Source organism: Oncorhynchus mykiss, chromosome 18 (assembly GCF_013265735.2).
Source record: "Oncorhynchus mykiss isolate Arlee chromosome 18, USDA_OmykA_1.1, whole genome shotgun sequence".
In the NCBI taxonomy this organism is placed as follows: Eukaryota; Metazoa; Chordata; class Actinopteri; order Salmoniformes; family Salmonidae; genus Oncorhynchus; species Oncorhynchus mykiss.
In genome coordinates this window covers 4,905,137-4,918,563 of record NC_048582.1, presented here as the reverse complement: position 1 = coordinate 4,918,563, position 13,427 = coordinate 4,905,137, and the positions used below count along the sequence as shown (strand labels likewise).

The following is a 13,427-nucleotide window of genomic DNA, read 5'->3' as shown; positions in this document are numbered from 1 at the left end:
CATCCTCCACTCAACATCACAAGGGTGATAGTAGAATTTGTGTGTTTAAAGTAATGACTAAGATATTTCACCCTGAGGCCTCTGTGTTCTTGGGGACATTAAATAATGCAGAAATGTGTTGGTACCGGTCCCCAGATCTGTGCCGACATAATCCTGTCTCGGAGCTCTACAGACAAATCCATCGACCTCATGGCTTGGTTTTTACTCTGACATCCACTGTCAAATGTGGGACCTGACATAGACAGGTGTGTGCCTGTCCAAATCAAGTCCAATCAATTGAATTTACCACAGGTGGACTCCAATCAAGTTGTAGAAACATCTCAAGGACAATCTCATAGCAAAGGGTCTGAAAACTTAAAAACATAAATAAGCAATTTTTTTTCATTTGTTTTTAGATTTGCAAGAATTTCTGAAAACCTGTTTTCGCTTTGTCATTATGGGATATTGTGATGTCATTATGGGGTATTGTGATGTCATTATGGGGTATTGTGATGTCATTATGGGGTATTGTGATGTCATTATGGGATATTGTGTGTAGATTGACGAGGAAAAACATGTAATCAATTTTAGAATAAGGCTGTAACATAAGAAAATGTGGAAAAAGTCAAGGGGTCTGAATACTTTCCGAGGGCACTGTCAGACCCCTTCCCATTTTTCTCATTTTGGTACGTAACAGCCTTCTTCTAAAATTAAATAAAAAAATATCCTCAGCAATCTACACACCGACATAATGACAAAGCTAAAACAGGTTTAGAGATTTTTGCAAATTTATTAAAAAAAAACACAAAAAACAGAAGAACAAGACAGACTCAAAATTGAGTTCAGATGCTTCCTGTTTCCAATGATCATCCTTGAGATGTTTCTACAACTTTATGTATGAAACATATGAAATATACACTACTGTTCAAAAGTTTGGGGTCACTTAGAAATGTCCTTGTTTTGAAAGAAAAGCACATTGATTGTCCATTAAAATAACATCAAATTGATCAGAAATACAGTGAAGACATTGTTATTGCTGTAAATGACTATTGTAGCTGGAAACGGCAGATATTTTATGGAATATCTACATAGGCGTACAGAGGCCCATTATCAGCAACCATCACTCCTGTGATCCAATGGCATGTTGTGTTAGCTAATCCAAGTTTATCATTAGAAAACACTTTTGCAATTATGTTAGCACAGTTGAAAACTGTCCCAAACTCAATACCCCAGATGCTAATATATGCATATTATTATTAGTATTGGATAGAAAACACTCTGAAGTTTCTAAAACTGTTTGAATGATGTATGTGAGTATAACAGAACTCATATGGCAGGCAAAAACCTGAGAAGAAATCCAAACAGGAAGTGAGAAATAGATTTTCAAAACAGTGCCTATTGAATTCACAGTGAGATATGTATGAGGTTGCACTTCCTAGGGCTTCCACTAGATGTCACCGTCTTTAGAAACTGGTTTGAGGATTCTACTAAAAAGGAGGGGCTCATGAGAGCTCTTTGAGAAAGTGGTCTGGCAGAGAGCCTCGGCCTCATGACACTTGCTCCCGACAGAGTTAGGTCTCGTTTCAATGCTTTTCTTCAGACAATGAAATTCTCTGGTAGGAAACTTATTGATGATTTATGTTAAAAACATCCTAAAGATTGATTGCATACATCATTTGACTTGTTTCTACAGACTGTAACGGAAAAATGGCTGTGTTTTTTTGACTTGGCTATGACCTAACATGTTGTGCTTTCGCTGTAAATCACTTTTTAAATCGGACACCATGGGTAGATTAAGTGACCCCAAACTTTTGAATTGAGCTCAGGTGCATCCTGTTTCCATTGATCATCATTGAGATGTTTCGACAACTTGATATATAAAAATATTAAATATATATGTATCAGATATAAATCATCAGGATGTGACAGTCCACTGGTTATGTTCAACACTTCTCCAATCGTTGCCTAGTTAAATAAAGGTTAATAATAATAGTTAGGCTCTCCATGAGCATTAGCTGCTACTTCTCTCAATCCCGTTTTAAAAAGTCTCCCTGTGTGACATTCCTTGAGACCAACCAGAAATGTTTCCTTGGCCAAATATTCCCAGATTGTCATAAAAACAACATGTTCTCTCGTTTCTGCATCACCAAATGTTGAGCGAGACAAAAGAGTAGGCTAGGTGAGCATCAATCGCTAGTTCGGTGCAGCAGACTGCAGGTGTGTATTGCTGCAAGAGCGATGAGCCGCCACAATGGTGTTTGTTTAGTAGTTAGATCAATGTCTTGGACGATCACCTAATGATTAATTAGCAGCCCACATCACCAAAGATTATAGCATAACATTACTGTTACAACAAAAACAACACCTATTTTCTTAGGAGATTTTAGAATGGTTTGCTGAATCGTCCCAAACTCAACATCGCGCCATTAGGCAGAATGTGCTTTGATTAAAACAAAATACAGGAAGTCAAAATAATTTAACACCATCTGCTCTAATTTGCTAACCAAACAATAATCCAAGAAGATTTAAATGCATATTCCCATGGAATTGATTGAGATCAAACGATTGGCATGCAGACGCAGCTTGGTCATTTCACTGGTAAAACGTGAATAATTATAATTCAATATTGACAGTGATGATGCCATGGCCTATTTTGAAATGAGGTATGCCTAACTTGGTGATTGAGGGTATTAAACATTTTCAACGTTCTTGAGACAATGTGTGGGCAAAGGCAGGCGTTACAAGTTTAAATAGTTTTTGCTTCGCTGTGAAGTCTTGAGTTGTTCAGGGATGTGTGATATCAGAATTACAGAATTCAACCTAGCAATAGACTGGTCATAACTTATGGAGGTCTAATTTATGAAGATAATTTATAGATAGAACCAGCTCTTACCATGACTAACAGTTGTCCTAATCTTCTCCTCCTCTTCTTCATCTTTAATGTTGACATTCAGCTCCAGTGTTTGACTGCAGTCTTCCAGCTTCACTGATGCCATCTCTGGATCCTGCAGTGCAAACTGGGCTCCACTGTCACTATCAGTACCCAGTGACTGTAGGTTCCTACTCAGTGTGGAAGGAGAGTGGCAGGCTGGGATTGTCCTCACTGTTGATGTTACCGGCCTCAGACTTAATCTGAGTCGGTCTGTAGTAATAAAGACAAACGGACACAAAAGTTATTTTCTTGACAGTTATGGCACTTTATTCTGTAAATATATTTTCTCTTTTTTCATGTTCAATTATCTCATTTCAGTCGATCAGGTAGATAATCCTTGACAAAACATTCATTCACATTAGACACATTTTAAATTGCACAACATAAGTGCACTTAATCTATCGTAGATTTCCTAAATTCACATAAATGCATAAATTACTCAACAACCATTTAGTACAAGATCACAGTATGTTTCAGGCAGCACTATGTACTATTTTATGAATAACCTTGTCTTCACTGTTTTATTTCACTCACAAAAACCAAATGTATTTCCCATTCACACCATATTAAGAATTATCAGGGGTCGTACAGTGGCAAGTCAAATTCAAGGACTTTCAGGCACTAAAATTAATTTACTTTAAGCCCCATGTGAAAACCTTGAATTATAGATAAATATAGAAACAACTGAATGTGTCTGAATATTAGTACACATGTAGAAAACTGATAATCATTACATTCAGCTTCAAAACTGTAGTGCAACTGAAATGTTCTCTCTGATGAGGCACTACCTGCACTGAAGTCTGTTGATGCAGACCTCCTATGGTATCATGGAGGTCCACAAACAAACATTTAAGGTGCAGGTCTGTCTAATTCTGTACTAAGAAAATAAAACAAGAAATCCCTATTAACTTATACCACACCCTCCCCTTCCCCAAAAACCCTCCCACACCCCCCAATAAACTATATCAATAGATCCCTTTCTGTGTTTGCAAACATGGGGGTTTAAATCATGCTGAGACAATCCACTCCCAGGTTATCCAGTTTATTGAAATCCATACCGACAGTAACATCTGTTACCCCCAACAACTGCTGCAATTTACAAGATAACTTTAAACCTGGTATTTCTGTTTTACACAATGCAAGATGTTGATAACCTCACCAATGAAAGCTATGAAGTACATATTATTCAATATTAAAGTATCCTTTGTCACAATGCATTTGTGGTTGCAAGATTTCTGAACAGGCCTCGAAACCATGTCAGGAATAGTAGAAAGACCAGTTCTGACAGTAGGTCCTCTCACTACAGGACCAACCATGGAAGCTCCATCAGTCTGACAGTAGGTCCTCTTACTACAGGACCAGCCATGGAAGCTCCATCAGTCTGACAGTAGGTCCTCTTACTACAGGACCAGCCATGGAAGCTCCATCAGTCTGACAGTAGGTCCTCTTACTACAGGACCAGCCATGGAAGCTCCATCAGTCTGACAGTAGGTCCTCTTACTACAGGACCAGCCATGGAAGCTCCATCAGTCTGACAGTAGGTCCTCTTACTACGGGACCAGCCATGGAAGCTCCATCAGTCTGACAGTAGGTCCTCTTACTACGGGACCAGTCATGGAAGCTCCATCAGTCTGACAGTAGGTCCTCTTACTACGGCACCAGCCATGGAAGCTCCATCAGTCTGACAGCAGGTCCTCTTACTACAGGACCAGCCATGGAAGCTCCATCAGTCTGACAGTAGGTCCTCTTACTACAGGACCAGCCATGGAAGCTCCATCAGTCTGACAGTAGGTCCTCTTACTACGGGACCAGCCATGGAAACTCCATCAGTCTGACAGTAGGTCCTCTTACTACAGGACCAGCCATGGAAGCTCCATCAGTCTGACAGTAGGTCCTCTTACTACAGGACCAGCCATGGAAGCTCCATCAGTCTGACAGTAGGTCCTCTTACTACAGGACCAGCCATGGAAGCTCCATCAGTCTGACAGTAGGTCCTCTTACTACAGGACCAGCCATGGAAGCTCCATCAGTCTGACAGTAGGTCCTCTTACTACAGGACCAGCCATGGAAGCTCCATCAGTCTGACAGTAGGTCCTCTTACTACGGGACCAACCATGGAAGCTCCATCAGTCTGACAGTAGGTCCTCTTACTACAGGACCAGCCATGGAAGCTCCATCAGTCTGCATTGTAGTTCCACCAGTCTGTCTTACAGCCTCTGCATATGATACATCAAGACAGATTCTATATCTCTGAGCATCTCTCTGCACCTGGCATCCACCAAATGCTGCTCTGTGTCCTCCACACAATTGCAACACTTAACTGTCACATTGCTCCAACATTCACTGTAATCATGTTCCCCACCACACTTGGCACATCTTTTCACTCAACAGCTACATGTCCCATTCTTTGGCATTTAAAAACACTGATGATTCACTGTTGCTGCTCCAGTTTCAACTGTTCTGCTATGGAACCCTGACCTGTTCACCGGATGTGCTACCTGTCCCAGACCTGCTGTTTTCAACTCTCTAGAGACAGCAGGAGCGGTAGAGATACTCTCAATGATCGGCAATGAAAAGCCAACTGACATTTACTCCTGAGGTGCTGACCTGTCGCACCCTCGACATCCACTGTGATTATTATTATTTGACCCTGCTGGTCATTTATGAACATCTTGGCCATGTTCTGTTATAATCTCCACCCAGCACAGCCAGAAGAGGACTGGCCACCCCTCATAGCCTGGTTCCTCTCAAGGATTCTTCCTAGATTCTGGCCTTTCATGGGAGTTTTTCCTAGCCACTGTGCTTCTACACCTGCATTGCTTGCTGTTTGTTGTTTTAGGCTGGGTTTCTGTACAGCACTGATGTGACTTCTTTAACCCTCTTTCCTACTGATCAACCTTTAGGCTTCAACCACTGTCTCCCTTCACATGGTCTTTAACAATATCATCCATGGACATAGATATTGGGACCTCAGAGATTATTACTCCCTTCAATGTAGCATCAGCTCCAGGGTCATGACTTCTGAGCTTCGTCCCATTTTGATTTTCCTTTTGAAGAATCTTCCCTTGCTGAACCTGACCAGCACAAGATATTAACAATCTACCATTTATTTTTTATTTCACCTTTATTTAACCAGGTAGACTAGTTCAGAACAAGTTCTCATTTACACGGATGCAGCCTAGTTTTAACTTCAACTCTTTTTATGGCCTTGGTTAATCAGGGTGTAAACGAGGCCCTGTGGTCTCCTCAAACACCATCCCAACGTTCCACTCGGACACATTATTACTCTAACTCCCTACCTTGGGCCTCTAGTTACTATACTACATGCGCCTCTGCTTCCAGTATCATTATCTCTGTTCTTCCTATGTCTTCCCACTACAGACCACTCACATACTAGGCCCTCATCCTCCCGCTCCATATCATCAGAACTGTCCCCCACATTGATCACATTCCAGCACAGCTGTTGCTTCTCAAACTCTCTCTCCATTTCCATTGTTTCAGGGGTGTCAAACTCATTCCACTGAGGGCCGAGTCTCCGCGTTTTTTTTTTTCTTTCAATTAAAACATAGACAATCAGTTGAGGTGAGTTCCTCACTAATTAGTGACCTTAATGCATTAATCAAGTACAAGGGTGGAGCGAAAACACCCAGACACTTGGTCATCCATGTAATGAGTTTGATACGTGCTCCGATTCATCCGCATTAATCGACGCCATTCCATGCAGTTGGCCTCTCTCTCCAAATGGTGAAGGATAACTTCAGCTAGTTTCCCTTTATTTTGACACTTCTTCACACACCCTCTTGTCGCCATTTCACCACGAGCAAACTTCAAGAAAGACGACCAAAACCGTTGAAGAACGCCATTTGACGAGCCTTGTCCCGAACCATCCAGATCTCGCGAGCTTACATGAACGAAAAAGTGTATGCAAACTCGCGAGATCAGGATGGTTCGGACGAGGCTATTTACCAGCTCATAAGCATCATTTTACACAAAACCAAGAACATGTAAAAACGAACTCAAAGTGGACTTTGACGAAATGATGTACATACACTCAGATAAACCCAAAGTCTAGCTTAGTGACTTGAAAAATCGTTTTAAATCACGTTCTTCACTCACTCGGTTTGACCCCAAAATAACACATACAATTAAAACCTTTAACAAACGTGATAATACCTTGACGGATTTGTTACCTAGCATATTATGTATTCTTTCGACATTAGAAACTTTAAACGTGCTATTTACATACCTACAATAATACATTTGAAACGGACACAACCACTATCGACATAACAACACAGTTCTGTTGTTTTCTTCCCGGAACTTCCTGTTCCCAAATGCGACAAGGTCAACTTTTTCTCTGGTGTACTTACACAAATATAATGTGTCTGCCGCCACCTACTGTACGGATAGTAAACTGTTAAAATAAATACATGTCAATTGCGGAAACAACGACTTCAAAGCAAAATACAAAAATAGATCAATAACAACATCCCACTCCTTCAGTCACAGTCCTATTCAAATCACATCCCTACACAGTCTCATGGGCCTCGTAGGGAGGAACATCTTCAGTCAGTATTCCCTGCAATTAGTGATGTAAAGTACTTAAGTACAAATATTTTAAGTACTGCATAAGGAGGTTTTGGGAGTATCTATACTTTACTTTTGATATTTTTGACAACTTCTACTTTTACTCCACTACATTCCTAAAGAAAATAATGTACTTTCTACTCCAAACATTTCCCTGACACCCAAAAGTACTCCTTACATTTTTTTATGATTAGCAGGACAGGAAAAAAATTCAATTCGCGCATCCCTATGTAACCGATGTGAAATAGCTAGTGGTGCGCGCTAAATAGCGTTTCAATCGGTGACGTCACTTGCTCTGAGACCTTGAAGTAGTGTTTCCCCTTGCTCTGCAAGGGCCGCGGCTTTTTTGGAACGATTGTTAACGATGCTTCGTGGGTGACTGTTGATGTTTGCAGAGAGTCCCTGGTTCGCGCCCGGGTATGGGCGAGGGTACGGTCTAAAGTTATACTACTGCATCTGATCTGTTGGACTCACTAAACACAAATACTTTGTTAGTAAATTATGGATGTGATCTTAAATTCAATCTGGAGTGCCAGAGTGCGCTTGGGCGTTCGTAAATTCAGAGCGTTGTCAGACTGTCAGTTCGTATCGCTCTCGGAGCGTTCAGAGCCACACTGGACGCTCTGGCGGAGGAGGAGGGTTGATTCAAGCGTTCTGACCTCACAACTGCAGTCAAGCATCCAAGCTAACTGGTTAACATTGGCTAGCTTGCTAGCTACTTCCAGGACAAATGAGCGATTTCTGACCATTTCACTCGCCTTAGCAGAGCTGGTTAGGCTGTGTTCATGTTATCCAGAGCATTGGTGACTTTAAATGTGCTACAGGCAACAATTTAATTAAAATGTTAATGTTTATTCCATCAAACTTCAAATTATTAGAATAGTACTATGAGGATTCTGTGTTATGCACTATAGACCGTTACCATATATGTGATTGAATATTATCTGCTGTTGGCTTGTGTGGATGTATGTATGTGTTATGCAACATAGCTGACTTGAAACATTGTTAACAGTTTCAGGGCCATGGGCCTTTCTCATGATGGAAAAATACAGAATAACATAAAAACGGACACATACAGAACATAGTGTAGCAAACCACAGACTGTTTTTTGATAGAACTTTTGATAGAACTCAAACTTAACAATAACAGAAACCAGATGTGTGATAACGGTATCTAGGGAATGAGCGCATAGATACTCGACACAGCAACAGTTACATCTATCAACTGGAGCGCCCGGGGGCTGGTACCAACTCGTACGACAACAATCAACGATAGGCTGGGTGAGTCTAAACCACGCCCAGTCTCTACTCTGACAGGCCGGCTCGGAAGCAGGAACTATTTCTCTCAGAGTATATTAATAATATCTTTGTCAAGAACAAGTTAGTTCTCTGTTTGCCCTGCGAGGTGGGACAGAGAGCCCGTATATACGTAAATTGCATTTACCACTTATTGCTTAGCTAATAAAAAATAAATAGCATACCATCGGTGACTCAGTGTCATATTTATCCTGATACCAGATTCGAATTAACGCAACTCTAACAGTACACAACGCAGAACAACAACCAGCATGAGGGTCAGTGGCCAAAGCCCGAACAGGAATATTCCAAGTACAGACAGAAGGGGGGAGTCAGATCGCTATGATCGCCAGGAACTTTCCTTTTGGTGTCTGTTTTTAATTGTTGCGCTACTGAATGACGTCTGTTGATGTTAGGTAGGCAGCTACAGTAGCTGAATGACGTTAACATCTTCGGGTTTTGTTTCATTAAATATATTTAATTTTATCTGGATGCTTGTGTGAGTTAGGATTGAGGTTAGAGTGCTCTGAAGTCAGAGTAAATTGCCAGAGCGAATTTAGAAATGCACCCTTTGTGTTGGAGTGTGCCCCTGACAATCCGTAAATGTAAACTACAAGAAAATCGTTTGCTTAATATATAAGGAATTTGAAATTATTTATACTTTTACTTTTGATACTTAAGTATATTTTAGCAATTACATTTACTTTTGATACTTATGTATATGTTAAACTAAATACTTTTAGACTTTTACTCAAGTAGTATTTTACTGGGTGGCTTTCACTTTTACCTTGATAGGAAAGGACTCAAGTATCTTTACTTTAACTCAAGTATGACAATTGGGTACTTTTTCCACCACTGCCAGCAATGCTTCCAATGTTAATTCCTGAACTCCCAAAAACCTTTCAGCCGCACGAACAATTCATATTTACTATCGGTATCCTTCAACTGGTAAACGACATTATGAATCTCAACAGGCTGCGGGGCATCCACTGCCATAGCGTCCTCAGCACCAATCGCTCTTTAAACTGTTTCCGCGCCTCCCAGTAGGAGAACTACTGTAGTTTCTTGATGTGGATGTTCCCTGATATAATAAAAATGGATACATGCCATTAGTCAGTTCCGGTGTTATGAAACTGATGGAGACTATTTGTAAACATTTTTTTAAAGTATTTATTTAACTAGGCACATAGCATACATAACAGGATAGGAATATTAAAGTGGCAGTTAGGTGAATTAGCATGGCAGGTTAGGAGACTGAGGTTAAGGTTAGGAAAAGGGTTAGGGATTTGTTTACTATGCATGTTTGGATAACTAACGTGGCGGTTAGGAGACTGAGATTAAGGTTAGGAAAAGGGTTAGGCTTAGCTACAATTTTCAACAAGTGTTGTCCCAACGCAAAAGAAACAGTAATGGACCAATGGGGAGCATCAATTGGTGTCAACTAGATATCATGAAACACCCGATATGAGAGAACGCCCCTAATTGCGGTCTGCCATTACACACTTCTCGGATCAAGGGGCCAGGCTTCCAGTCTATAAGCATGCTTTCCACTGTGCTCAGATGGCATTTTCGGTACTGCAGTTCAGCTGAAGCACGGACCAATTCCCCCTGACCCCCATAGCGAAGTCAAAAAAAATAAATAATAATAATAATAAAAAAATAAAAAATAAAAGACAATTTAGTTATCAAGTTTGTAAATAAAACATATTTGAATTATTCAAGTAATTGCCTTGGAGTCAGATTTTTTCCCCATCACTCACAGCCAACCATTTTAGATTCATGCTGTGAGGTGGGTGAGTTTATGCCACATACAGATGCTGAAGGGAAAACACCTCTTGATCTGCGTGTTTATAATGTAGGTTAAAGGTGCCTTTTGTGACTAGGGGGCAGTATTTTCATTTTTGGAAAAAAAACGTTCCTATTTTGTCGTCAGGACAAGATGCTAGAATATGCATATAATTGACCGTTTAGGATAGAACACACTGTAAAGTTTCCAAAACTGTAAAAATATTGTCTGTGAGTATAACAGAACTGATATTGCAGGCGAAAGCCTGAGAAAAATCCAATCCAGAAGTGCCTCATGTTTTGAAAGCTCTGCTTTCCAATGCGTCCCTATTGAGCAGTGAATGGGCTATCAACCAGATTACTTTTCTCCGTATTCACCAAGGTGTCTACAGCATTGTGACGTAGTTTTACGCATTTATGTTGAAGAATACCTGTAAGCGGCTACATTGCGCAAGTGCTCACCTGATGCTCCCAGAGTGATTCTCGAGTAAAATACAGAGGTAGCCATTATTCCAATCGGTCCAACTGAAAAACCAATTGTCCCGGTGGATATATTATCAAATAGATATTTTAAAAACACCTTGAGGATTGATTATAAACAACGTTTGCCATGTTTCTGTCGATATTATGGAGCTAATTTTGCCTACAGAAGAACAAACGGAGCTATTTCGCCTACAAAAATAATATTTTTGGAAAAAAGGAACATTGGCTATCTAACTGGGAGTCTCGTGAGTAAAAACATCCGAAGCTCAAAGGTAAACGATTTAATTTGATTGCTTTTCTGATTTCCGTGACCAAGTTACCTGCTGCTAGCTGGACAAAATGCTATTGCGTTATGCTAATTAGTGGCAGTCGATGATTACGCTCCCTCATGCGGGATGGGGAGTCACTAGAGGTTTTAAAGGTGCAGCCTCGTCTCATAGACTAGATGTAACATAGTAAATATAAATCCGGGACTCTCAAAATAGTGTGATATGTTGCATTATGGTTCCATAAGACAGAAGGTTACTTAATAAATGGAATTTGGTGGTGCTGTACTGTAACAGCGATCTGAGCCAGTTGAAAGTATTGTCGCCAGGGACATATTGTTGGTGACTGTGTGCTCCTGAAGTGCTATGGCCCTGTGTGCTCCTTCATTAGTTTTGTGTTTTTTATTCATTTATTTCTGGTACCCTCCTACCTGAGAGGCATGAGGCCTGTGTGGCGTTGCACTGTTAAAATCACCCCAGTGTGGAGATGAAACACCTGTGTTGCAAAGTCACATGCTCTGTCTTCTCTGCTCTACCTAGGGTAATACAGAGATAATACTAATACCGAGATAACCACTAATCTACCTAGGTGACTTACTGTGGATAATACTAATACCGAGATAACCACTAATCTACCTAGGTGACTTAAGGTGGATAATACTAATAGAGATAACCACTGCTCTACCTAGGTGTTTTTATGTTGGTAATACTAATACAGATAACCACTGCCCTACATAGTGTTTTAATGTGACTCATACAGAGATAACCATTGGACATGCATTTCCCATTATGCCTTTGTGTTTACCACTTCAGATCCTTAAATTGTAGTTTAAAGCATATACAGGGCATTATACAAGACCCCTCGACTTTTTCCACATATTGTTACGTTTCAGGCTTATACAAAAATTGATTAAATGCATGTTTTACCCCTCATCAATATACACATAATGACAAAGCGAAAAAAGTTTTTTATAAATTTCCCAAAAATTTATAAAAATGAATACCGTATTTGCATAAATATTCAGACCCTTTCCTCTGAGACTCAAAATTCAGCTCAAGTGCATCCTGTTTCCATTGATCATCCTTGAGATGTTTCTACAACTGGATTGTAGTCAACCTGTGGTAAATTCAAATGATTGGACATGATTGGAAAAGGATCACACCTGTCGATATAAGGTCCCACAGTTGACAGTGCATGTCAGAGCAAAAACCAAGCAACGAGGTCAAAGAAATTGTCTGTCGAGCTTTGAGACAGGTTTGTAGTGAGGAACAAATCTGGAGAAGAGTACCAAAATATTTCTCAATTCTCTGTTGGCTGGGCTCCCTGCTTGTGCCGTTAAACTCCTGCCCCACTTTGGACGCAAACCTTTTAAGGGCTCCCGAGTGGCGCAGCGGTCTAAGGCACCTCATCTCAGTGCAAGAGACATCACTATAGTCCCTGGTTCGAATCCAAGCTGAATCACATCCGGCCACGATTGGGAGTCCCATAGGGAAGCTCACAATTGGCCCAGCATCGGTCGGGATTGGCTGGGGTAGGCCTAAATAAATAAGAATTTGTTCTTAACTAGTTAAAAATAATAATAGGGATGCATGCCAGCTAAGCCACTTACATTCACAATACATTAATTGCACTATAACAGTGACCACAAACTGTTAGGACCAACAGCAGTCTCAACAATTTACCACAACTACACCTGGCTCAGCGGAGCCTTGTCTGGCAACGAAACAGCTCATTCAGCCTCATTTACTGACTTTTAAAATAACATGGCTGACTTACTTAAACAAATGTGGTTTCTACTGACAATTGATATGAACAAACAAGTGGATAGGAGGCAATCTGTAATTTCGACTAAGACATTAATGAGCGAGCTAGGACGGACGTAATCAATATGACTATTGGTTCAGCACTCTTGAAATGTACAGCAACAGAATTCAGAACATGGGCCGTTCTTACAGTGTTCTCCCTGAACGCCAAGTCAGAACCGTAGGATAAATAAAGGGGCATATATGCAGACAATGAAAATTCTTACAATATTCAATGATTACATTTATCAAAAACAGGTTATAGGCTTCATGTCAACCACCAAGTCAGAACAGTAG

At 40.5% G+C, this 13,427-nt stretch overlaps 2 protein-coding genes across 3 annotated transcripts in view; one reads left to right on the top strand and one right to left on the bottom strand.

Annotated features, from left to right (window-relative positions):
* The window catches only part of LOC110528894 (oocyte zinc finger protein XlCOF6-like), a 680,129-nt gene that overhangs the window by 573,628 nt on the left and 93,074 nt on the right, over positions 1-13,427 (top strand). The gene's annotated exons all lie outside the window — the stretch shown is intronic.
* The window catches only part of LOC110495595 (zinc finger protein OZF-like), a 147,679-nt gene that overhangs the window by 125,029 nt on the left and 9,223 nt on the right, over positions 1-13,427 (bottom strand). For both annotated transcript variants that reach the window (XM_036951094.1, XM_036951092.1), the window contains exon 5: positions 2,873-3,121. In XM_036951094.1, coding sequence (XP_036806989.1) covers positions 2,873-3,121 — 249 coding nt within the window. The remainder of the gene's footprint in view (positions 1-2,872; positions 3,122-13,427) is intronic.